Source organism: Gallus gallus, chromosome 7 (genome assembly GCF_016699485.2).
Source record: "Gallus gallus isolate bGalGal1 chromosome 7, bGalGal1.mat.broiler.GRCg7b, whole genome shotgun sequence".
NCBI lineage: Eukaryota > Metazoa > Chordata > Aves > Galliformes > Phasianidae > Gallus > Gallus gallus.
In genome coordinates, this window is record NC_052538.1 from 24,209,748 (window position 1) to 24,237,098 (window position 27,351).

The window sequence follows — 27,351 nt, forward strand, 5'->3', positions numbered from 1 at the left end:
ACCATTTTCCTGCACCTTTTTCTTGTTCTGTCATCTTTAACAACCCACCTCGGTGATGGGGGGGGGGGGGAGGGGGAAAACTAAAGGGTGGTTCCTTCTACATACATCATCAACTACATTCTTATTTTTACTGTCTGTGGGAGGAAACAAATCATCCTATTTACATAAAACGCCGATGACTCACAGAACCGGTTCCTGGAGCAAATCAGACTCTTGCAGCATGTCAGTGATGTATTTCACTATCATAAATGTTATGTGCGACTTTATAGTTTGCAACGCACACGTTAGCCTGCAATAAGGAAAGGGCATTTTTGAAGTTATCTGTCACGACTGCTATTAGACTCTTAACAGAAATCCCTACTGGAGCATAACAGTGAAAATACAGAAGCTCTGTTTGAAACGCAGAACAAAAGAGTCTCACAGGCAGTCTCACTGTCCTAGCCCCCAATTTTGCTCACTATGGAAACTTTGTAAGTTGCTCTGTGCCCTTCCAGGCCAATTCCAGATTTCCAGTGGCAGCTAGTACGACAGAAGAATAAGAGATGGGAAGGACGACATGCCTCATGCTGATACCCAAGTTAAATAAAGTTTGGGTGCGTGGGTGGTTATGTTTTCCAATTTCTTTCAAGTCCCCCTCACTTAGGCAGGAGAACTTTGGGAAATCACTTAGTTCATCTCCCTCTTGAAAAATAATCAATCCTAGATGCTAATCTACTTAAGAACTGCATTGACAGTGTTTCCCTATGCATCCCAAACAAAATTCAAAAAAAAAAGGACAGTATGTCTTCGGGTATCTTTCTAGACTAGGCACGGTGAGTTATCTGACAATTAAAATACTCCATAAAGAAGCAATTGGAGTTGTATACTTAGATTTGACTTCAGTTAAGTTTTTCTGCTGCTTGCTCTCCAGCTTCTCCAAGCCTGGTTCTCCCCATCCATTACAGGCTAGTTATGGTAACAAAGTACAGAGCTTTACAGTAATAACTCTTAGACAAATAGTTTCATTTTAAACTGATGTGTTACTGCAAACAACTGCTAATACTGCTGTTACTGCTAAAACAACTGCGTAGCTGGAAAATCAGTATGCTTGGAAGCAGAACAGGATACTTCTTGAAGGGATAATGGTACACTGTCAAAAGCTCATATCAAAGACAGAGTAGCTAATTAGCTCAAATAAAGATTCAGCACTCCACCAAGTTATCATTTAAAAACATGATGTTCATGAATGTAATCTAGAGAAAGCAGGAAGTAAAGACCTCAGTATAAACAAATTTCTAGTGGTGGGTGAAAGAATTGTTCTGCCAAGAGCCAGTAATTCTTTTTTTCCTAAGTCTGCAAAGTCTAGCATTTTAATAGCCCAGATGAATAGTGTCATTTTGCAGTTTGAGAAGGCAAGGTCGAATTAATGTTAATTTCTATCTGAAGGTGTTTGTTTACCCTCTGTTTTGTCCTGGGTGATAAAAGGTCAGGTTCAGCTCTGATCCCAAGGATCCTTACGTGTTTCTTAAGGCTTCCAGACAACTTAGATCATGACAACTAAGAATAACATTACTGCTACTTCATGTTACTTTTGAGGGTCTGATAGTCTCAAGAAGATGAAGTATATTTCATGGATACCTAGCAAAAATGCATTATAAATCCAGACCTACGTGAATCTGGGCTAAAATTCAAGCTAACTTCCTAAGGTCATGCTGCAGTAATCACTTACAGAGAAGAATATTAATTTGGAAGTTGGTGATTAGCCAGTAGTGATGCAGGAGAACTGAAGGTCGCAATTTTGCCCAGAAAGCAGAATTAAATAAGTCCCTAGTAGTAACCAGAACACATCAAAACTTACAGAGAGAGAGAAAAAATATATATTAATGATTACAAATAAAAGATATGAAGTCCTATTGCAAAAGTTTAGAATGCTTATTACCTAACGTGAAAAGGAACTATTCGGACTTCTTGATTCATTGTTTACTAATAGGACTGCAGGGCTACATACTAAGAGGTATATTCATCAATATGGTAATGAATTTAAGTGTCAGCATGTACCTCAGGATACTTAGGATTTTAGATAGGCTTAATGTCTTTTCAGCTCAGCAACAGGTATTTTTCCTCAAATTTCAAAGTGGAAAAAACCCAAACTCAACAACCATGCTTGTAACTCAAAAAATATAAACCATATTATAAAGCTGTATTATCTATTTATGTGTATATGTGTGTATATATATATATATATATATATCTTACTATATTTAATCTTTTGGAGACAAAAAAAGTAAATAGCAATACACAGCAAACAATCTATTAACATCCACACACACCACATGATCCTTGGCTCTAATTCTGACACGTGGTCAGAACATTTCTCAGATCCTCCCTGAAGAAAATTCACAGTAGGCAATTCCTCTTGTGACTTTTTCATGGTGAGAGCAGCTTAAAAAGTAGACAAGGCTGAGACTAGCTCAAAGTAGTGACAGCATAGCTTGGGTCAAAACTGGTATTAGAGAAACAAAAAACAAAACCAAAGCTACTGACAAAGTTTGAGGAGAGCAATTACTAACTAAATCAAGACGTATTAGTACATGAACATTGTTCTCTATGCACCTTCAAACAGTTCTCTAAAGTCTTGCTCTCCCCGTGCAGCAGGTCCACAGAAGTCGTAACCATTACTAGAAAATTAAAGAGCTCAGAGGACTAATAAATCCTGGAACTGTCAAAAACCCTTTCTTCTTATTTAGTGCATCACAGATTCAATTCTAATGTCCAATACAACAGACAGAAATAAGAGCTTTACTCACAGCTTTCTTTCTGAATGCATCAGTGGACCAGAGTTATCAGTTGTATCCTGAAGGCAAAGGAAAAAACTCTCTAGATTTGAAACTGTATCTTCTAGATAAATTAGGATACAGAGAACTAAGTTTGAAGTAGTGGAGATTTTTTCTGATTTTATTCCAGAAAATCTGAATTTATAATACATCTTACAGGACTGGCACGATAGTATTCCCTTTGCCACTTATCAGAGGTAGCATTCAGTACATTTTTGTCTGCCGTGCATTAACGTTTTGCATCTCAGTACCGGTAAAACTGCTATTTACTATAGCAGTAAATAAAACCCCTACAATAAACTATGGAAATTACATCTAACAAAACTTTACAAGAAGGACTAAATAATAGAAGTAGCAAGGCTCTGCTAAAAGGAGTACAAACAAGAAAAAGAAATTAGCAATGAAAGGAGAGAATCAAAAAGAGCTCCTACAAAAGGAGCTCTTGCCAAACAGTGTCTATAACTAGGGAATATGACCAGTTAGTCTGGGTAAGCACTGGAATGTGCTAATCTCTGCATAGAGCAAAGACCTTCATTGACATCACCTCTCCTGTGCCCCCAGCAGCATAGATTCTGTTTAAACACTTTCAATTTTCTTAGCTTCACAATCAAGTTAGCTCTCTACCAAATGAGCAGACTCGGGACTATGATGCCCTGTCTCATGGTGTCCTGCATATGAAAACCATTGAAACATTAGAATTAAAATTTTATCATATTTGTTACCTTCCTATTCCATCTATCTTACCTGTATGCAAGTAGAGAGAATTTTATGCTAGCTGAGGTATTTTGCTCAGTTTCACTTATCTTCTCACAGCTCAATATGCCACAGAGACCCAAGGAATCAGTATTTGCAGCACGTTTTTAAAGAAAAGGTCACATGTACAACACTAACTTAATCCTAGTTCACACACGGGTTAAATTCCCTTTGCTCCTAACTCTTAAATGTCAGCCCTGCTAATTAGAAAACATAAGTGTCCAAGCTCCCACACCTAATGTGTTCATCTCTGTTTTTGCTTCCTTGCACGCGCCTTAAAAATATTCTGACCTACAGCTCATGAGCTGAGGTGCTCCTGGAATCCAGAGGACATAGAGGATAAACGACAGCTCAGGATGGTCTGAACAGAAAAGTAACTTCCATAGAATAAATCTGAAATTTTGTACAAGCTCAGGAAACTGAGATGCTGAAGGACACAGCTGCAGCTCCCACAGCAAGAGGAACAACAGAGGAAACCATTTATGCTGCTTAGTAAAATGTAGATGCATTTGTTCAGACAACAAGTGACTGAGTGGGTTTAACAAGCAGGATAATAGCTCAGGATGTCATTTTGATCTGAATACATAATTAAAGGGGATCAAGAAAAGGCTCAGGTTTAGAAGTGGCCTTGAATATCTGAAGCCTAATTAAGATTGATTTTGCCAGTCACTGCTCAGAACATGAGGCTTCTGTTTGCACTCTGCTTCCAGTAAAATGTGTCACCTGCTTAGACATCAGCACAGCTTCTATATATGCTGTCCCTATAGAAAATATGGTGGGTTCAAGCCTGGCCTACAATAGTTACATACAAATCCTATGGGTTGCTATCCTTTAGTTTCAGATCACTCATGACAAGCACAATCAATAAGGCTTGTTAGCCTGAGGCTCAGAAGGGCTGTAGCCTTTTTTTTTTTTTTGTCTCAGGCTGTGTGCATAATGTGATAGGGCGATGAAGAGGCACAGATGAAGCGTTTTGTTATTTATGACAATATCAATCAATGCACTCTATTACTAAGTGAATTAAGTAGCATTGCAATAACCGACTTTTCTTCTGTAACTTTGGGTTTTAAAAATTGTATAGAAAAGTCACATTGATCTGCCCAAGTCTACTGCTTTTTCATTACAACTCTTCCATGATGGAACAGAGAGTCTCTTCCACTACTGCCCCAAAATTTATATAACCATAAAATGAGATTCATGTAAAGACTTTGAACAGATTTAAGCCTTTGAAGTTCAAAACCATATTTCTAAACTTCTCAGATAAGTATATGGTTAACCCAGGAGATTCCTCAGCTCTTTGACCACTTAACCTGGAAATTCCCCAGTTTCCTACAGCTGTTTCTATGCGTGCCCAGACCTGTGAATCCAAGCAGTGGCACATTTTGCTGCTAACCTAGTACCAACTGAAAGTAAGAGTACCATTAAGTACTTTCTAACACTATCATCATCCTAGGTTCCATTACAAACTTGAGCAGCCTGGAGAAAAAACAGATACCTTCAGTGCTACCCTCAACTGGGTTGAGGCCAATTCTAGCTCTGCATTTCATCCAAAAAGCCTGACCACCAAGCCATTGTTTCCCCCATTGTCTGCTACTGCTCCTGATGGCCATTTCATTCTGGCTCACTGGGCCAGAAGATGCGAAAGGGGTAATCAAACACAGCTCTGGGCCAAAGCCTCTCACCTTGTCATGGGAAAGTCTCAGAAAATGAAGCATTCACTGTTGATCAGAGCTACTTCCAGCACAGCAATGCAGCAGTGATGCTTTGTTCCCTGAAGGTAGACTGCCAGGACCTGGAAGAACAGCCCAAGGTAGGGGGGAGTATATGGCTGCACACAGATGACATTATACAAACACTAGATTTTCAGATTTCAACCAACTCTAAAGAGCATGGAATAAATTTAGCCTATCTACCAAATCTGAATTATGATTAATTTGTTCACAGAACCACATGCTTGAAAGCTAGTTAAGCATAATTAGGCCAGGAGGATAGTGATTAACCTATGATAAAGAAACATGTCTAAACAGAGGATTTAAGACAAAACGATGAAAGGCAGACCATGATTTACTGCCTTTGGACCAGGGCTGCTAGACATGTAGACCTGATGGTGCTGCTACTTCACCAGCAGCTCTATGATTTTGTTTTTAATTACTCTGCCTGCTGCTGCCCAAGCAAAGAAACCCTCTGGGACCATTTGATGCTGCATTAAGTTTTGTGCCTGAACATATAAGGGCCCCTAGAGGGCAGCAAGAGGATCATGCAAGAGCCAGCATTAGATAAGCAGCTTGCCTGACTATCAGTGTTCAAATAAATAGAAAAAGAAAATACAGCTATTGTACATAAAGTACAGTTAAACTGCAGAAAGCCATTATCAGTATGTTAAGTGTGTGTGTTCCAGTATGTTAATGGATTCAGGGATTAAATTAAAAAGAATATATAGGAAAGTGTCTTTTCACCGATTTGCTTCTTTTTGTCCCAGAAAACTGCAAGACAAATATTGCCCAAGTCCAAACTGTCAAGATGGTAGAAATTTGACATCCCATTGTGGAATAAAAATCAAAAGGAAAAACTAAGAATATCTAAGGATTTGAAAGATACTTGGAACTTATGGTAAAATTGTCACAACTAATTTTGAGCATAATGTTTTCCATGTATTTAATACTTCAGCCAGTTTGTAACACTATAGAAACAGCAGGAAAAGATCAGTGTAAAACACAATGTACAGTTTGGCCATACACCTGCAGGGATGATGGGATACACCACCAGAGGATTTTTAGTGCATCCCTTTCTTTCCTCTTGTCAAAGCCAGTGGTCTTTTTTGGGGAGGGCTGGAACAAAATATTTTCCAGCACTTACAAAGGTATATAAAAAAAACATAGCTTATAATAAAATGGCTTTATAAGAACCAAAGGTTTTTGAGGGCCTTAAATCAGCATGTTTTGCATGAATGACAATACTCAGATGGAGATACCTACACAGAAAGGCTTTGGTAGTCATGGAATCAAATATGAAAGCAGGAGCTTCTGAATTCCATCTAATTTTATCACTAAACATCCAACTTTTATACAGGTATAGGCAGAAAGAGTGAAGTGTTAATAAACTTATCTTCACGTAAACACTGAAAATCTCCAAAGAAGTGATTGAGGTATCTTCTGCGACTCTTCCGTGTGAAGATGTTTTTATTATAACAATTGATGTTGTATGTTGGTTTGTGTGTGTGTGTGTTCAGTATTTTTTTTCCTGTCTTAAACCTGGAATAAAAAGCCATTGCAATTGATCTTATGAATTCCATTAGTAGAAACACCTTTGACTTGGTAAATGCAAATAGAAGAAATTTGCTTCTTTCATTTGCCCTTTTTACAACAAAGTGTATAAAATAAGAGCCTGGACAAAATCCAAGAGAACAAACCAATTATGATAAACAGCTAAATTGTGAATATCACTGCATAATGACTGATACTCATGAGGCCATACTAAGAACGTGGCAGCAGAATCATCGTTATTTTCAAAGTAATTATAAATCATCATTGTAGAATTCTTGCAGGCATTGCTGGATGAATGCCATCTGAAATTCCACTTCCCATCTCTCTGATTTGCTTCTCCACTCTCCCACATGTTTATTTTTACATAATATACACGCACACATGCTCAGCATGTTTGCCAATAACTCTTAGAACCTGTCTTAAATATCTGTAAATCCAATTTCATAAGATTATTCCTTACAGATCACCATTTCTATTAACCTCTATAACGATGTATGCTTTACCACATACACACATATCTCAGGCTGAAGTAGTACACATATTTTACAAAGGTGTAACTAAATGTCTGGGATAATCCAAATAAAAGTTATAAACATAGGTACTACCATAAGCCTTCAAATACCAAGACTTAGCACTAAAAGCTGACCTCCAGAGGGTCAAACAGAGTTGAGCGGAAGACAGTGAGAAATCCAGGCCTTATTTCACTGGAAAGCATTGCCACAAGTCTTGTCCTAACAATAAGGCAGCAGATATGCAGTTACTTCTGAGTCTGGCCAGCCACACAATGTAGTAAACCCCTCCAGACACAAATGGGCAGCAAAACTATTTTCCAGACAAAGAGGAAAACAAGCTTCAAAGCAAATGAGAGAAATAAACAACTTTCAAGTTCAGGAAGTACATAATTGTATAGCCCCCACTCTAAAATATGTGATGTTCAGTACATGATTCAAGGTTTCAGATGAAATCTTGGTCCAAATGCTTCTTGAACTCCAGCAGTTCAGTGCCATGCCCACCACCCTCTGGTGCAGAACCTTACCCTATTTCCCCACCTGACTTGCCCCTGACACAGCTCCATGCCATTCCCTCAGTCTCTGCCGCTGCCATCAGAGAGCAGAGCTCATCTCTGCCCCTCGGCTTCCTGTGAGGAGCTGCAACTGCCATATTGCAGTACCCATTGCTGGAGAAAAGGCCACACAGTGTAAAGTGGGACAATCCCTCTCTTCATCCAGCGGCAGTGCTGAGCCTGATGCACCTCAGGGTACAGCTGGCCCTCCTGGCTGCCAGGGCACACTGCTAACTCAGATTCAACTTGTGTCAACCAGAACCCCTAGATCCATTTCCATGGGGCTGCTCATTGGCCTCTTGGCCCCACTCCATACATGCATTCAGGGTTTCCCCATCCCAAGTTCAGAATCCTGCACTTGCTCTTTTAAAATTCATGCATTTTTTTTTTGTGTGAGGATTTACAACTCCCAAAGGTTCTGCACACAGCAAGACAGGAAAGCGCATCTGAATGCTTTCTCCTCACTATAGTAACCAAATCTTGAGGTTTATTGCCAACAAGAAGTTGCTACATATAAATGTGTCAATCATGAACTACATGACTGCTATATGAATTACAATGACTGGAAATTTTCTAAATCATTCTACTAGGACAGTTTCTGCTTTGGCTGACTAAACTTTGCTATGGTTTCTTGGGTATAATTTGTAAATACAATGTGCTCTTTACACAAGTCAAGTGCATACTTCAGCTGTCTGCATTGACAGAAAGGAGTAAAAAACTTAGATTCATTTCCCAACTCTGCTTGGACATTATGGACTGCTTTCAATACCAAAAACAAAGAAGTTTTGATTTTTCTTTCACAGAAAGCAAAACCAAGAGAGGACTACATTTAACACTGTACTGGATACAACTCTGAGTAAATCATTTCTGCTTCTATTTGTGTTTGTGATCTTGTAAGATGAAACAAATCGAAATTAGAAAGTTTAAAGGAAGTGCTTATTAAAGAACACATAATGGATACACATAAAAGACAAAATTTCTGCATTCTGAGTCACAAACCAGAAGCAAGGAAAACTACCTGTTCTACAGACATGCAATGAATATAACGATTGATGCTTGAACAATGATCCTATTGCTAAAGAACTTGAAAGACAAGGAGGTTGAAACTTTTCTTAAATTTCTGAAGAATAGAAAGACCGCTTCATTGAGGAGGAAAAAAAAAATAGAAGTGCGCTCTCTTATTTGGAGAGAAAAATCTTTTCCCTGAAGAGCCAGTTAATTGCAAAAAAGTAATAATTGAAGGATATCCTTCAAAGAGGATGGATCTTGGTATTGGCTCCCTGACTAAATTCTATCTGTATTTATTGAGTAATGAACTACTGAAGGCTTTTCAGTAGGCACTATTTCTATTTGCTTTTCTCTCTTTTTTTTTTTTTATAACTGAAATCCAAACAAGGAAGCTAAGTGACACACGTAACTTACAGTTGTTACCATTAAAAGACACTGCTGGTAGAAATATTTTGGTCACCAGGCTTATATTATACATGACTAGCATTCAAATACTGTCAGGTATGACGTACTTAACAGGGAGAGCTGAATAGCTGTGGACTAGCACTGCAATAGAGAGTGAACATCAGTGCCTAGAAACTACCAGGAAAACATAGGCTTGGGTCTGACTTGGAAAACACAGAACATTCACTTTAGACATTTAGAAGTCTCCTGATGACAACAAGACAGTAAAGTAGAATTAGAAAAGCTAGATCCAGAATTCAGACTGCAGTTTTCTTTTGATGCTGCTATAAAACTCCCACCTCGCAATCTCAAGGCACTTATTATCCCCCCACATCACCCCCCAAAAAAAGAGATTTGAGAGCATCAGCCAAAATCAGTTATCATCTCAGTGACATCAGAGAGGACCTGAACCTCAGATTTGCAGGGATTTATTGAAGGAGATTACACAGAATTGCTGTACTCTGCCAGAATAGCTTTAGTCTTCAAAACAGTTCCAAGGTGAAGGTATAAAGTTCTTTCTGAATCAGCTTTATTAAGTGAACTGGTACAAATTTTGACTTTCCTATCAAGACAGTGACCCACCTGAAACAACTATGAAGCATTTTTTAAACTGATGTCTAATTTACAGATGTATGCTGTTGTTAACAAAGTCATTGTTTTACGGTATTTCACGTTTAGGTTTAGTTCTCAAGAGAAGGCTGGTCTTTCCACTTAATTTTGCCAAAGCCTACCAAACTTTGACAAAGAAAAAGAAGAATCTTCTCCAGAGAAGACTTTTTGATTCTTGTCACTGATGCAGAAGTCTACATATTTGGATTAAAAATAAGTGGCTCACATTAAGTGCTCCCTTAGTACAACTGCTTGACTCGGTTTTATTTTGGAGTTGAATCTCATCTCTCCTCCAAGCTGTAAAGATATATATATATATATATGCAATTTTTATAGCATTTTCAGGATTTTATTTGTGCTCCCAACTCATGAATATTTATTCCCTGAAGGATGAAGTTTAAATAACAAGGATTACACTCTATCTTGGTTTGCTCACATTTTGTTAGCTCCAGAAACAAAATCTGAATGTTGCAGGACAGGCATATGCAGCTCCCTAAAAGTGTCAGATACATATTAGAAGTTGCACTGTTAAGTTACATTTCAAAGGAATATGGACAGGCTTAAATATTCTGCTAATAACAATATTTGTTCTTAGTGTTCCTCTAAGGATTTAACTCCTTCCCCATTCCCATGACAAACAACTTTGAGAATAACATTACAATCAATATAATGATCCTCCAGACAAAGGATTATTGGTGTTTTTTTGAAGTTCTCATGAAATACACTTGGAAGTCGCTGAAACAATGTGAAACGTACATCACACATTTGGAAAGGCAATGTATTAGAAGAGCTGCTCCACACTAAGAATGATGTCATTTTTTTCCCTTTTAAAATATTGATAATATCTCTAATTCTTCTTTAAGAATCATATCTAATAAAATATATTAAATATTTATACTTTGCTTCTATTAAGCATTACAGAATTCTACTTTCAAACTTGGAATGCTTTAGTGTAGGCACTGACGGTTAAAAAAGATCTGACAAAAATTGCTGCTTAATGAGAATGGATAATATTTTTAAAATTCTCTCCACAAGTTTAAAAAAAAAAAAAGCTCCTTTTCAGCATCCAAAAAACCAAATAGTATGAATGAAACTACCAGGAACTGGGGAAGGAAGTAAAGTCTACAGAGAGAGCATTTCCAACTCTAAATTTAAGAAATATCCTAAAAAGTATATATACAAATATTAAAATGTATATATAGAAATAAAAATACTTTATTATCTCAGTGTCCTCCCTAAAAACCCTCCAGGCCCTTGCATGAGATCTGACTTTCTATCCCTCTGCATCACCTCTATCACCTAAATCCAATTTTAATGTTGAAAAGATGTTTCTGTGAATGCATCCCATTTTCAAGGGAAGTATTATCAGAAGCCTTCTTTCTTCTGTTGGGAATCTAGTGGTAGGAAACACTGAATCTACTAACTCAAAATAGGATAGAAATCTGCTAACCACATAAATAAGATGTGAAAGAGCAGAGGTCTTGGTTTATGCTGGTACTTACTGAAGAAGTAATGAAGCAGATCTTTATTTCCACTTTATGTATTGAAGCTTTGGCCATCAAATACAACTCTGCTTCCATCTCCCTTTTCTTCTGTTTCAGCTCCCTTACAATTATCATGCTAACTTTTTCATTTCTCCCTCCAAGATGTCCACCAGTTTATTATCACATCTTATCAGTAAGTCTGATATCTAAAACAACATTCCTTTTCTTAGCTAATATTCTGATGTTTAATATCAATAAAATTCCAGGCCTAGAGTGGCTTGCAATGACTTGCTTATAGCTTAGCTCTTCTTATTACATGTCATTTCGACTAGCCACAAGCAACAGGATTCCACTTCTCTCTTCATGAGCTTCTTGCTACAAGAACAATCCTAAGTTTTGAAAGGCTTCAGAGCAAAATAGATACAAACCTATAGCAATCACAAAAGACCCAAACATTCTAAGTCAGAGTGAGGAGCTGATAAGGTAGATAATTCTTAAGATTAACCTAAGAGAGAATCAGTACAAGCAGCACAATTTTCAGCAGCAAAAGAAGCCATCTTATTTTATAGTACAGAACAGGACAGAAAGAACAGTCAGAAGACAAGAGTTTTGAAAACAACTGAATGTTAGGAAAACTAGACCCATTCTCATTTGTCTCCTAAAGTGCCAAAGAACTGCAAAGAAATCACCAAGATCCAGGCTCTAGAAATATATTCTGTACTGACTAATGGTGCTATTTTCTGGAGTTTTCCTTTCAAACAAACAAGATACTCCACAAACAAAGATCCCACTCTCTTCACACTAAGGACTCCGCACAAATAACTGCCAAGGATGTCAAGTGCTTCTCCTTGCGCATTTCACCATCATCTGGCTGCTACTCAGCAGCACAAAATGTAAGCAAGCTTTTTTGCCTTAGAATCATTTCATTTGGATTTAAACAGGCTTTTTATAATGATAAAAACTCCAGATCTCATTACCAACCCCAGAAGCCACTCAATCCTGATTAATATGACCCAGAAGGACTATGGAAATTAGCATAGACTTCATTGGGAACATTGTAGCAGAAAAATATTTGCATACTGTATTCTGTAAAGGCTCTTTCTTGGTTGAATATATATACACATGCAAACTGACTGTGGAAGCAATTGAAGGACTCAGGTAACCTCTCTGCACAGCACCACAGTCAATCCAACTATTATTGCTTCAGAATGGCTTTCAGCTGTGGGTGGATCAGCTTTAGTGCTTATCCCTGGGACATTTTTATTTGGCTAATCTTTGTAAATTGTTTGCTACAAACAAATTAATGATGCATTCTCTTTTAGCAAAACAGCTTTACTGTTCGTTCTTTGTTCTATGTTGCTCTCATTTTAGTCCTTCTGCAAGTGGTCATTTGCTCACCAGAGGTGAAAGTGTAAGTGGCCTGAAACACTATTTGTCCCATATTTATTTATAATTTGTAAAGGCACCTATTTATAGCTTCATATGCCATAGAACATGATTTGCAAACAATAATGAGATTTGATCTACTGATATGGTTGGAATCCCTCATCTGAGAGGAAACATCCACTCTTTACCACAATAGGCATCTTAGCACACTGCAAGCTAACATTTACTCTCTTGTTGGAAGCCGGGAAGGGAAAACAATAGCTTGGGGATTATGGCAGACAAATCAGCAGAATGTCCTTGGAGAACACAAATGTTTTAAAGCCAGTCTAAAACAACCAGAACTACACACAACCCTGTTCACATTCTAATCTGTTAAAACCATAATTGCAATCACACTGTAGTAGTGTCAAGAGATAGCATTAAGCTTTGGAGATACCAGGTCTTGCATAAAATAAGGGATAGAATTATATAATTGGTAAGGTTGGAAAAGACCTTTAAGATCATCAAGTCCAACCTCAACCTAACCAAACTACCCTAACTCTAACAACCCTCTGCTAAATGTAGAAATTAGAATCCAAGGGAAGTTTCCATAGCTTTCCTGCACTAAACATTTACAGAATAGGTAATTTTTTGGGAACACGCAAAGAAATGGGTTTAGAAAGTCAGTGATGAAGGCAATGAATGCACACAGCCATATTTCTTGAGAGTTTCCTTGGTTAAGATGCCAGATATCCAGCACAGAGAATTACTGAAAACATCTGTGATGGGCACTGTGCTAATATCTGCATTAAATTCTCTAGACTTCACCTTTCCCACTTCTGAGAGAAAATGGTAATGGAAAAGAAAATAATCCACAGATACTGTTTTAACACCTGCTTGCCTGGCAATAATTATTATGTATAAAGGAGATTAAATATATCAGAATACTAGTACAGCGTGAAGTACTATAGCAAGACAAACTCATTCTGTCATCCAAGCAAACAATGTAGGACCTGTCTTTACTACAGGTAGAATTTTGCTCTGATCTTGCTTGGAGGGCAACAGGATTTGGAGCTAAAAGCTACTTTAAAATAAATCAGTGCAACTATAAATTTGACAAGAGGATTAATATTCTGTGTTAGCAATAATTAACTCACCAAAACAGTTCTACAATCATTACCCAGCTAGAAAGGAAATGGAAAAGTTTACAGCACTTCAGTAGATTTATAAGCCAATTAAAAAATGACCCTCCTCTAGATTTCATTAGAAAAGCCTCTGGTTCAGCAAAATCTCACACATGCAAGCAAGGGTTTTCCTGAGGAAAGAGGATGCAAAGGATCTTTATCACCTCTATTAAAGACTCTTCTCACTCCCTTGAGAGTTATGTACTCCTAAAGCATCCTTAGCCTCCTGTCACCTCGTCAGTCCTCTCATAAGCACTTGCAAGATGTGGGGCTGATGCTATAGCAGATGAAACTTGTACTCTATACCTCTTGGGATCAAGGTATCATTGTCCAGCACCACAGATGCTCTTCCTGTCTTGTGATCTCACAGCTCCCTGCTTCCACCCAAAGCCATCTTGTCCCTTTCATTTGCTGCTCACAGTGGAGGAGCTTCATCAGCTAACAGGAAACTCCAAACCTGTGCTTCATTTGTGCGATTATCTGAACAGAGGATAGAGCATCTCCTTGCTATCTATGCTATTTTGCTGTTTATTACCTCTGCTCATAGTTTTGTGGTTCTAATATAAGAATCTGCTCTGACACTCTCAGAGCAGTCTCACTTCATTTCCAATTCCATTATTTCTTTCAAAACTATTACTAAAGAACATCCCTTTGCTCCTTTTACTATGTACTTCTATACATCCTCTCCTCCCCCCCCCCCCCCGCCCCCCATTTCTTTGTATCTTCTTGCATAATTGTGTTTTTCAGCTTTGTAAAGAATTTCTCAATACAGATGGCATAAAAATTGCTATCTAAAAAGACATAGCATTGTATCACAGCCCACAGTATTGTCCCAGTAATATATACAATTTGGACCAACTCAAGCTGCAGCACATATGCAGGTAAAGTAAAATTCTGAATTATTCAACACTTAAAAACATTGGAAAATCATTTTCTTGTTACAAGTCATAAGATTTATGTTTTATGTCTCCCAATCAATAGCTAGTGTGTCCACACACAGCTGATTAATCCATATTGAAAATATAATTATAAGCCTAGTTTGCTCTGAACCACGGAGTCCTTTTGTAACAAGATTATTTAAATACAAATGGGGTTAGAAAACTGGTTTTAAATGGCTAATCTGTCTTGTCTTCAACTCCAGCTGCAGAATTTACTAACATCATAAACACAGGCTGAGTGGAAATGTAAGAGGTTTTCCGATTCTCCTTGCGATCTATCTATGCAGTGCTCCCATTAATGGTGAGGTTGATGGGAACTGTATGAGTGCTCTGAGAGGAGGTTAATATGCCCTGTAAGCCTTGTAATATCTATGAAGAGAAAGGGACTTTAACTAGTGATATGGTCATATAAACCGGTGTGCAAACATCTGTCTTAACTGCAGCCCAATAAAGACCTTCTGTACCCAGGTCTCAGACACATTGAAGGTCACATACACTATTTAGGCAGACAAAACCTATACCCAGATGGCTGAAAACAACTCAGGAGCATCACTTGCAACAGGGAATATCATACGTTAGTGAAGAAATTATCATGAGAAGTTTTATCCAGAGTCAACTTTACTCAGGGATTTTGTTAACTCCACCAAATGCAGCTGATGGCCCATAATGTGCAGGGGGAAAAGGCTGTGCCAGTAAACCCTTCCTTGAGAGCACTACAGTAAAGGCAGCTGGTAATACCCCCATAACTTTGTCTTTGGGTTATGCAGATAGGCTGGGAGAAACTAGAGTTTCAATCTGACCTGGGTTGAGAAGATGTGAAGAATTCATGTTATTTTTATTCTAACAGACAGAGTGGAGAAGGCATTTCAAGACCCCACTTACCTTTACCAATATGGAAACATAAAAATGAAGAGAAGCTTCACATTTCTATTTAGAAACAAATGATAACTATCAAACGTAATTTTTACACCCCTCTTTCCACTTCAATTAATAATTATTCTATCAGATTGGTTCCTAACAAGCTCCACTACCATTAATTTACCAGACCACGTAGGTCCCTTATGCTGATAGATAATCCCCACTTCCAACAGCAATAAATGACTAATTATCAACAAGGAGTGCTTGGTGAGAGGCATTCAATAACCGCCATGCATCAAACACAAACTTCCAGCAAAGCGTAACAACACCACCTGAAAGCTGTATCATGGACCCTAACAGGTCCAACATATCAATATTCTATAATGGTACAGCAGCAAATTCCATGTCAGAAACCTCAAGCAAAAACAGTTTAGATTTCAGAGCCCTTTCTGAGCCATGAGTCACAGAACTGACCATGTGCAGTCTGGAACAGCACAGATCTCTGAAACAAAAAAAATATATACATTCAAAACAACTAAGTAGGCAGATTACTAGTTTTAGTTATATGCAAAATTTTAAGAAGGAAATTTTAAAGAACTTGAAGTCTTAAGGGACACAGAGCAATAAATCACTGCTCTAGGGACTGGAGAAAAAAAAGCTTCAGAGTTAAAGCTGGAAGGGGCAAGAGAGGGTGGGAACGCATTTCCCACTCAACCATCTGACATTTCTCAAGTGGTACATTTTCACAGTATCCTAAATTTTAACTTGCACCTCCCTGTGAATGACAGGTAACCTGGTGACTTGCCAACCCATCCTAATGTAGGAGTTTACTGCCTTGGATCTTGCTTTGACAGACTACCCAGTCCCTCTGGCAATGGGATACAGATTCCTAACGCTTAAATTGGCTATCTTGTGACACCACTGGAGGCTACCCTAGGGCATTCCTTTCCTGTCCATGTAAAACAATCCTCTTCACTGTCCTCCCTTAAAGTCAAGGGCAACAGTTATGTTGAATACAGAATTTCCCTTATAGCAATTTAACAGATGTTAAGGATAAGCGCACCATGGTGCTCATTTCATCCAGGGCTCTGCCTTTCACAAAAATAAGGCTGGACTGTGCATACTTATTTTCTTCTTAGTTTGTAAAAAAAAAAAAAGCCCATAAAAAAAGATTATTGCCAATAAAACAGAAATGCTAAAAAAAAAGTTGAAATTATAAATCTATACATGCTTCTGAAAGCCTCTTTGACTTTGCCCTCTGTCCACTAAGTGGCTCAAGATCTACTTCCATTCAGTGAAACAGACAAAAGTTTCAAGAAAATAAAAGGAAAGCAATTTTCTCCTTAGTTGGAATAAAAACTGTACAGGAGTAACTTGATTTTCATTAATTCCATGGGCAGGCATACAAACTCTTACGTGTTAATGACACTTGCCAGTTTATGCAAACTACAGGATCTAACAAACCATGAAGTCAGCGCACTTTGGACTTTCACCATCAGATTTTTCCAACAAGTCTGGTGATGTATTCCAACAACCACGTCAAGCCCTCTGCGTGGGGGCACGAAGCAAATGGCTCCTCTGGATTGGAAATATACTATTAGCATACATAGTCAGTGTGACTTTGAGAAACCAATGTGAAGGGGAAGAATATCTAAAATCTTTCCCCTAATGTTACCTTCTTCCACAACCAAATTCTGTTTCTATTTTCCTCAACTACATACAAAAATAAATATTTTCCTTTGTGGTTTCCATTACAAGAATGTATAAAAATTATCTCACCAAAAATACCTACTGAAGCCGTAGAACTCATGTCAGGATCTCTCCTGAATCACCTTCATGCCTAATCATTTAACAAATAAAAGAAAGCTTGGGTTCTTCATAAATTCCGATTCACTGTTAAATTCCTGCTGGGCTTATTCTTATTCTTGCATGCAATATTGGTGCTAGATGAGAAAGTTACAAAATGGAATCCATTGGGCATGAAGATTAGCTAAGTTTTATGTATTGTCTTTTCAAATTTCTACTTAAGGACGAAGCTAAAAAATAAAATAAAAAGTCAAGGGTTTCCAAAAAGGAAACAGTCTGAAAAGCTGGATATGTAATCAAAAATTTAAATTTAATTCTAATATATAATTTAAACAAGTCACAATATTATCAGAGAAGGAAGCATAATTTAATGATACTGAGTCTGTAAAAATCACTCTGTTCTGGATTTCAGACCCAAGGCTGAAAGTCCAATATCAGATTAAGTGATAACTATACTCAGTTGAGAATGAAATTGTTGTTTTTAAACATTTTTTTTAGAAGTATACCTATCTGGAGTGAAGCTAACAATATAACTTAAGTTGAGGTGCTGGAGCTGGTCCAAAGAAGGGCAACAAGGCTTGTAGAATATGCCCCACGAGGAGAGGCTGAAGGAACTGGGGCTGTTTAGTCTGGGAAAAAGGAGGCTGAGGGGAGACCTTATAGCTCTCTTCCAGTACCTGGAAGGTGCTTACAGCGAGAGCAGGGTTGGTCTCTTCTCACTGCTGACAGGTGACAAGACAAGGGGAAATGGCCTCAAGTGGCACCAGGGTAAGTTTAAGTTAGATATCAGGAAACACTTCTTGGTTGGACTCGATGATCTTTAAGGTCTTTTCCAACCTGGGTGATTCTATGATTCTAAGTGACACATGAAGCAGAGCCACACTTGACAATTTTATCACGATCTTTGGAACAACATGTCCCCCTAAAGAAAGGCAGCTTTCATTAGCTTTCCCTATATCAAACTATGATAAAACAAAGATACTGACAATGCAATAGATTTTGAAACCACAGAAGTTACCCTTTCTCTACATGCGTTTCAAATGTCTGGAAAATGCTCAAGAAAAGAAGTAAGCAGCCCTTCTCCTCTCCTGCTGATCCTCAACTCTCCTAACTCATCATCAGTATGTTCTGGAAAATAGTCTTCTTCTGTAACACAGTGTTTAATCAAGGTTAGCAAAAAAAAAAAAAAGAGAATACGACAAAATCAGAAGTTTACTTGATCATCCTTATAATGTTCCCTTCTATTTTCATGAAGTATATACTCCATTTACCACCAAATACTGCCATACTACCAAGCTACTGATCCTCACAACATTAAAAACTCACTAACGATTCACATTTTCCTTATTATATTTTAAATGTCTCTACACTTAAGGTGGCACTGCTATGGCATGCAGTCTTACCAACCGCACCTGTTATGGCCACACATTAAACCTGCAACACAGCAAGTATGACTCCTGCATGAAAATTTTAGGAAAAGCCTTGAGCACTCTGAGTGCATCTGCTAAATCATCCTACAAGTCGTGCTGTAGTTCCAGCTTTCTCAGGCTGAGGGGCAATTTACCACCCACCTCCCCCAGCATGCGCTCCGTTGTTCTGACCAGCAAGTGTGCATAAAATTGAGTTAATTTCCATACTTCCCAGAGAAAGCACCTATGTGATTAGCCCCATTTAGCCTGGCATGCCTGAAACAAAGCCAACCAGGCACAGAAGCACGCAGGTCATTCCAAGTATCCTGAGTATCCTCCTAATATGAAAAACAAGGTAGCCCTGAGGGCCTAAACATGTATTACACAGTTGGCAACAAAGACACAATCAGGTTAGATCAAAACTGCCCGCAACGGCATTCAGATCTGCTTCCGTTACTCCTACCCCACTTCTCTGATCAGAAACTGAAGCCACTTCTCCAAATCCCTTATTGAGCCTGAACCAGAAAATCTGAAAGGCATGTGGAGTTCACACTCACCCAGACGGTGTCGTCTTTTCTGTACTGCTTCCAGTTGCGGCCGGTGTCGCTGAACATCAGCGTGTAGCTGGTTACCCAGTCGGAGCTCCCATACCTGCCCTGGGTAGCGACCCCAACAATCTCCACTCTGTCTCCGAGATCAACCTGGAGCCACTGCTGCTCATTGGAGTCCAGAGGGGACCAGCCTCCAGCTCCTGAGAGAGATTAGATAAAGGCAATGTAGATAACTATGATAACTCAAGAAATTAAACATGAGAAAGAAGCGTGCTATTATTTCAGGTTGTTACAGAGGAGTCCACTTCCTAACTGTAAAATTGTTCACTCATGATTTTATATTAGAAAATATAACCTGTTTTTTCTTTATTAACCCAAAATTTATAAGGAATTCTGAATTGAAGAATTTTTAAGACATCTATTCACTGTCAGCTGGAGAAAGGTCAGTGAGCATGGCACATCACAATAATAATAATAATAATAATCATATCTTCTCCCTCGAGTTCTTCTACAGCTCTGGGAATGATGTCTAATTTCTAATTTGATATTCTCTTTTTTGCTGTGTTTTGAAGCATGAGGGAAAATGTTAGCTATCTTGATGCGTGCCCTAAGTATCGGAACAAAACAGTTCAATTAGAGATTGTAAATGCACTCAAATAATACATTGTAAAGCTAGAGAACGTCTGAATGAATAAATAAAAGGAGTGCCTTCACATAATAGAGTGGTCTTCTTCACACAAAGCTGCACAGTAAGTACATACGTGAAGATTTTGTTTCTTCTTTTAAAATGAACTACAAAGACAATCATAATTTGCAAGTTATCAACTTCCCCTCTCCATTTCTGAATGGAGATTTTTGAAGTCATGCCCTCATGTAAGCTCACAGTTTGTAACTCACATGTATCCCTTAAAATACTTGAACACTGTCTCTCAAATTCTTCTAGTAGTTAAACAGGCACATGATTGTGTTAGATCAACAAAACATGGAACTGCAACCACTGCTTGAAATATAACACTTCACTCGCTACAAGAAATGTGTGCTTACGGTTAAAAAGGCAAGTTTTCCCAGATTGCAATGCATTATCTCACGTTCTTTAGCTTATTCCTATACTTTTAAATTATAGTTTGCATTTATTTCACCTATTTTCTACTTACAAACATTTATTCTCTATATTCATTCAGCACTCACTCCAGCCCTACAAATAAGTGAACAATGCAGCTATGAAAAACAGAGAAGCCATTTGTTCCAAAGTACCCAAAGCAGCAAATTTTCAGGCTGCCATTGCTTCAGCAACTCATCATCTTGCTTCACCATTATTAACAAAGTTTACAAAAGTTTACAAGTTGAACAAAACTCCACTAGAAAGGGGAAATACCGAGTTGAGAATGAAACATTAACAAGTCTGCATATAAACTGCAAGAATATTCTAAATATACACTTTCAAAAGAAGTACCAATGAATGTTGGTTATAAACAGCTGGGTTTGCTCTTATATTTTATTAACTGCTCTGTCTCAAAGCTGATCCTTGAGTATTAAAGTGAAGTGTGCTGAAAGAAAAAATAAGTGTGGCTGATATCAAAGAACTGTATTTCAATGACTTTGCCTTTTAAAAACATTCTTGATTTCCCTGGACTATATTGGATTTGCCAGCCCAGAATTTCTTTGTTGCGTGTGTGTGTCTCTAAAAATAGATATTAAAAGTTTCATTATTCATTTTGTTAAAATAGGATTTAGTCCCAATTCCTGAAAATGAAGTGTGCTTATTCCAGCGAGAATTGAGTACTCACTTGGTGAGTACTCAGTGACTCAGTCTTCGCTACTCTACCAGAATGCTCCAGGGAAAACAGTTTGCAACCAAACCAATGTGTACTGCTTGCTAACACCATGATTTATTTTTTTCAATGACAACATAAATCTTAATATTGCCAACAATATTACTTTACTTGCCTAAAATAGAATACTCCTCTTGCCTATTAGTGTATCATGAAGATATAACTACAATATTAGGAATTTCATCACTTACTAATTATCTGACTGTTTTAACCCTGTGCAGACACACAGCTACATGGCTGAAAGAAGCCTAGAAGCCTGCAAGCTGCAACTCCTAACAACGCAGTAAGTATACACTCTAAAGAGCTTATTCTAGATATATTCAGTGAGTATTAGAAGAGACAACGGCATTTTCCTCTTTCTTTTGTTGTATCTTCAGTCAGCCATTCTCCAACCCATCAGCGACTACTAGATGGTGAAAAGTCACCACTGAGTTATTTGAGATGAGTTTCCAGTAGTTTGTTAAACATAATAACTAGCACCCACTCTACGTTGTTTGTACTCTCCTGTTCCTACTGCTAGTTTAGACATTAAGGTGATATGCTTTCCATGGAAGTATTTTGCTTTATTATGCACCACTGTTTCTATTCTGAGCACAGTACAATAGGTTTATCTTTTGGAAGGAAGTCTAAAGAATGATAGACACTGAATGGAAATGTGGGAGGTCTGCACTGGGCCCAAGCTCTCAAATCACAGATTATAAGGCATCTCTGAACAGCATTTCACATGAGCACGTTTGTCTGTAAGAAGAGTGATTCTTTAAATGTGAGCATTGAATAATGCAGCAACGACATCTTCTCTTAGCGTTACCCCTTCAGGTTTGGTTGATCTTGCAGTCCTGTAGCCAGACTTGTAAGAGATGTTAGGGGTTACAGACAAACACCCTTTCACCTCACACTTTCCCCTGGGAGGGAGGCAATAAGGACCACCCCAAAAACCTACACTGCTTCCCTTTCCAAATCTTTCCCCATTATAATTTCTGCAGTAATTACACTGACTTGTGAGAATGGCAGGTAAAATTTCTCTGCAACATCAAAGGCTACCAAAAAAAAATGTTACTGAAGACAACATGCTCTGAATAGATCCTAGCATAACCCTGGAATTACTTTCCTGCAGTTGGGCATGAGAAAAATCGAACAGGATCATACATCTTTTATTAATAGTGTGGCATAAACATAAAATGGACAAAATGTGGCACAGACCACAGTTACTAAAATCAGGATTTTTGTTTTTTAGGTAACCTGGAAAATAATGATGTATGAAGATGCCACATTACTTCTCTTGAGAAAGTGGGAGAGTGTGATCAAAGTCAATACATTTGGCACTTCACAATTTGATGTCTGAGAAGCAGGCCATTTCCCCATTCTGCCTACCAGATGGATTCCACAGGCATTCAAGGGATCCACACATAGCAAAACAGCACGACAATGGTTCAGTGTGGTAGAAAAAAGTGTCCTAATGGAAATATCATGCCACAGGAATGCATATTGTTCCATGTTCATATTGCTCCATGGCAACAAACTATAATACTAGAAAAATGTGGAAGAAGATCACATGGTTTCTCAGTTGGAGATCCAAATGACTCCAAGAAATATTATCAAATACTTTTTTCAAACCATTTGTATATTTTGGTGTAATTGTTCCAAAAACAGCACTTAAGCCCACAGCTATGCAATCAATGCTCCTTGATGTTCCACAGAACTACTCAAGATGCCCATGCTTACTTATAACTTGTTAACACAAATCAAAAGGAAATGTTCTTTTCCATCCCACAGAGTCTTACAAACAGCTCAAATAGCTTCAGCAGGAAGTTCAAGAGTTTGTAGCACAATATAAAGCTAAGTGAATGCCTGCTTCACAGTTTTACTTTAATGCCCAGATCAAACACTTCTCGGCCATAAGACAAATTCCTTTTGATATTGTGTATGTTCTATATTCCTATACATAATTACCTATACCGACTACTCAAACTGGGAGCTAATAGGGAGTTGGAAAAGCTCCGTTGACTGTAGCAATTTTCTCATTTTTTTTATTATTTATTTACTGTAAACAAAGTAGCTGATTAATCCCTCTCATGGATAAGTAATATATTTCACATCTCAGAATAATGTTCATCAGAATTTTATTAACTGCTTGTACTACTACCAGGGCAGATTTATCAGCATTTTAACTGAGCACTTTCAGGACTGCATGCTAAGCTTCTCTTATGTTTTTTTGTTTGTTTTGTGCATTTGTGATTTTTATTTTTAATGGCATATTCCACTGCTGCAGGCTTTTTTTTTTTTAAACAGCTTTTTAGTTGTTAATCTTCTACTTAAGACTAATCGTCTTAATTCATTAAAACATTCTGATGTATTTTATAAATTCATCTTCACTTGTTGCATTTGTATTTATGTTAACAAATGGATTTATATTAATAAATATATTTATTTGGCTATCTTGAAGTACCATTATTTGCAGCTATATTTTATCAATTACGAATGAAAATAAAATGCATCAAAACACTCCAACACAACTAAAGACAAGAATTATATTATTCCTTGAAATACTGTTTCTTGCAAAGGTGTCTGTTTTATTTAATCAAGTATCAACTTAAGATATTTCCTTCAGCCACCACCTATCACCACTTCTTCCCCCAAATCATGTGAAGTCAGCTGACATTACACCTGTGTGTTTCTACAACAGTCCATCCAATAAAGGAATTAAGCAATGTAGAATTCAAATTCACAGTCCTTCTGTTGGGTTTAGCACCCCAGTTATCAAATAAAACTTCAGAACGTGACACAGAATTTGCTTATACAACTGAAACACCTTCCCTGCTTAGAGCTCAGTTTCAGTATTCTGTCTTTGTGTTTTCACAGTTTGTATCCATAAACCACATCAGTAAGATCCATGTATGTCTAAAGAACTAGAATACATGACAGCCTACTACATGGCAAAACTACCTTAGCACACCTAAATAAGAACTTTTCCTACACTAAGTTTGTTTTAGGCATTGTTAATGTAATTTTAAGATTCTGTACACCAAGAGCTGAAATTGCAATAATATCGATTTTAAATCTTCTCCTCTTTCCAGAAGACAAAATTAGTCTTTTAAGCCATTTTCGCAGGTACTTAAGCATGTCTACTTGGATCTCATCTATTGCTCAAGATAAAGGCAAAGCAAACTGAAATTCTGTGGTCAGTGTCTTCAAATTTCTGTACTACCATATCACTTTTTATTTGCTAAGGATCTCTGGTTCAAGAGTTTAAATTTAAAACAGTAACTTCCATTTAAGACTTCTTTAATGACATACCAACTCCTAATCTCTAGTGCCAACTATTGAAGTGAGATTCCTTTAGTATCCATGTACAGATTTACCAAACAGTAATGTTCAATTAAAATATATTCCATGCAGTGTGTGTTTAAGTAGGAAAATTCTCATTTATTTTCAATTAAAGTCTCTCTATTAGTAACACACTAATTAGTGTTTTTAATAATTAAAATCATACGTAATGTCATAATACAGGACTTTCTTCTTTTTGAGGCTCTAATTTGGGAATGAGAGCTAACAACCAAAGTCTGCAACAAAATGTCAAATGATGTCCTATATATTGCCAACTTTTTTTTTTTCCCAATACCAAATTAGATCCCAATAGTTTCACCTCATATATGAGCTTATTATCAGAGCCTCAAGCACTCCTTGTTGCAAATGCCTACAAAGTTTTTTTCATTCGTTTTTAATATTTCTGCTGAGCTGTGTAATCACTGAATTCCACTAGAACTTGCATATCTAGTTGCTACTACCCTTAATAAACACCTACACTTCAGAACAAGTTCTCAAGGCTTGCAAGCTTCAAGCTCCAAAAATCATGGCAAAATTATTCAAAAGCAAAATAACAACCTAAGCTTCCTACGCAATTTCTCTACGAGAGAACTTCAAATTCAGTATAAATTTTCTACAATAAAAGGAATGAATTGCTCTTAAATAAAGATCTCACAAAAGCCTAAGTTAACAGCTCTACTCAAACTTGGCTATGAATGCACTGCATACAAACAATTATTCTTCATCACTGTGATTAGAATATTTTAGGCATTTCCCATTGCAACCTTACCATCTCGCCTGTTGAGCTTTGCAAAGCTGGGACTGTGAGTACTGAAGAACTCAGAAGAACTGGTAAAGGCTGATGAAGGTAAGGTAGATACCAATGCACCATCACAATTATCTACAATAAAGCAGAAAACAAGAATATGTCAACTTCTACTATGTCAAGGTGGTCCATGTTTCTACTTAGGAGACAGAGATTAGAGAAGGATTAAATTTGCACGTAATCCCTTAGAATGAAGTATATCATCACTGTTGCATGCAACTAAAATTAATCTTCCAGGCCAGCAGTCTGCTAGAACTGCAACCTGATGTAAGCTGTTTTTAAAACACTAAATACTTGAAAATGTTTCAGAGAATGCAATTTTGTAATATACATTCTCCTTTAAGAAGGCAGCTATTCTAGTTACAAAAGCTATTGAAAGTATACAGTACTGCCCAGCAGACTTTATGTAACACCTCAGCTGTTGTGCTCAGTAAAATATTTATCTACTGGGCAGGTATATAATGTAGAAGTTACTTCTTATTTCTGTACATAAGCAACACACAGGAATTCAGGACCTGGTCATTCACAACACATAAAATCATGTCCCAAATTAGTTTTGCAAGTCAAATGAGTGGTCTGGGACTTCCCCCCCCCCCCCTTTCATATCCTCATCTGAGGACAACTACAAGCGTGCTTGAACACTAGCACACAATGCAATTAAAACTTTGAGCCTATAATGTTTGAAGAAGAATGAAAGTAGACAGTAATTTTTTTTCCTGCATGTCATTGTCACATATGTATTCAAGAATATAGTACAGATTTTCAATGGGGAATAACAACTAAAAAAAAAACAATGAACCCCCACGGATCAAACCCATGGTTCACTTTCAATTGCATCTCCCATGGAAGAAACATGGACCAAATTACTGGACACGTCCTGCAAGCCAGCAAGATCTCATTCATCACAAAACTCACATCTCAAAACATCTCAAAACTCAGAGTAAATACTTAACTTGGAATGGGTGAAGAAGAGATGCATTAATGATACTTTATGGTTACAAAAAGCAAGGAATAGAAACAGGTAGGACTTTACAGCTATGACAACAAACGTAGGATCATCCAAAATTGTGTGAGGTGTTTCCTGTACAGAGCCTGATTACAGCTGAAATATTATTCATCTCTTTCTGCAATGTCTCTATAGAACAGCACAGATATTTTGTAATCAAAGTCCTCCCTTTATTGTAGGAGGGTCACTGCTTGTTTGCTCAGCAGGAGAGCAACATGCTGCTGACCTTCAGTACCCCTGTGCATGCTGGGCTGAGGGACAGGTGGGAGACTTCCATCACATCAATAGACTTCCACTAGAGGGGAAGAATAGGCAGCTTCTGATCCCTTCTGTAGCAGGGACTACTCCTATATCAATCCACACATGGAAGTAAAATGACACTATCTTACTAATACTCAGATGTGAGCTAACAAACACGATAGGAAATTCTTGAAGCAGCCATAAATCTCTTTCTTAATGCAAATGTATTTAACTAACCTAATCAAACATGTGCTGGATGTTTTTAAGTGGAGAATTTCCATGAAATGAAAATAATTATTGTACAAAAGAAGGTGGGAATTTTATGTGAACAACAGCAGCAAACTGTTTGAAAAATAACTCAGTTCTACATTTATATACAGGTAAGTAGCTTTTTAAGAAAATTAGTCCGTTCATTAAAAAAAAGCAGAAATAAAACAAGTATTACACTACTGTGAAAGATGAATAAGCTGAAGTCTGCAGCTCCAAATGAGCGGTTAGAAAGAAACCATTGGCGAGGATTGCTGAAAGAACATACACAGCACACGGCTCAAAATGCTGAAAACATCAGGAAAGAACACTTTTAATGCAGCAGATTT

At 37.6% G+C, this 27,351-nt stretch overlaps 1 protein-coding gene across 6 annotated transcripts in view; it reads right to left on the minus strand.

Annotated features, from left to right (window-relative positions):
• The window catches only part of CNTNAP5 (contactin associated protein 5), a 264,296-nt gene that overhangs the window by 177,382 nt on the left and 59,563 nt on the right, over positions 1-27,351 (minus strand). For all 6 annotated transcript variants that reach the window (XM_015289821.4, XM_046943625.1, NM_001048079.2 and 3 more), the window contains exons 2-3: positions 25,474-25,584; positions 19,555-19,748 (exon numbers count right to left, since the gene is read on the minus strand). In XM_015289821.4, the coding sequence (XP_015145307.1) occupies positions 19,555-19,748; positions 25,474-25,584 (305 nt within the window). The remainder of the gene's footprint in view (positions 1-19,554; positions 19,749-25,473; positions 25,585-27,351) is intronic.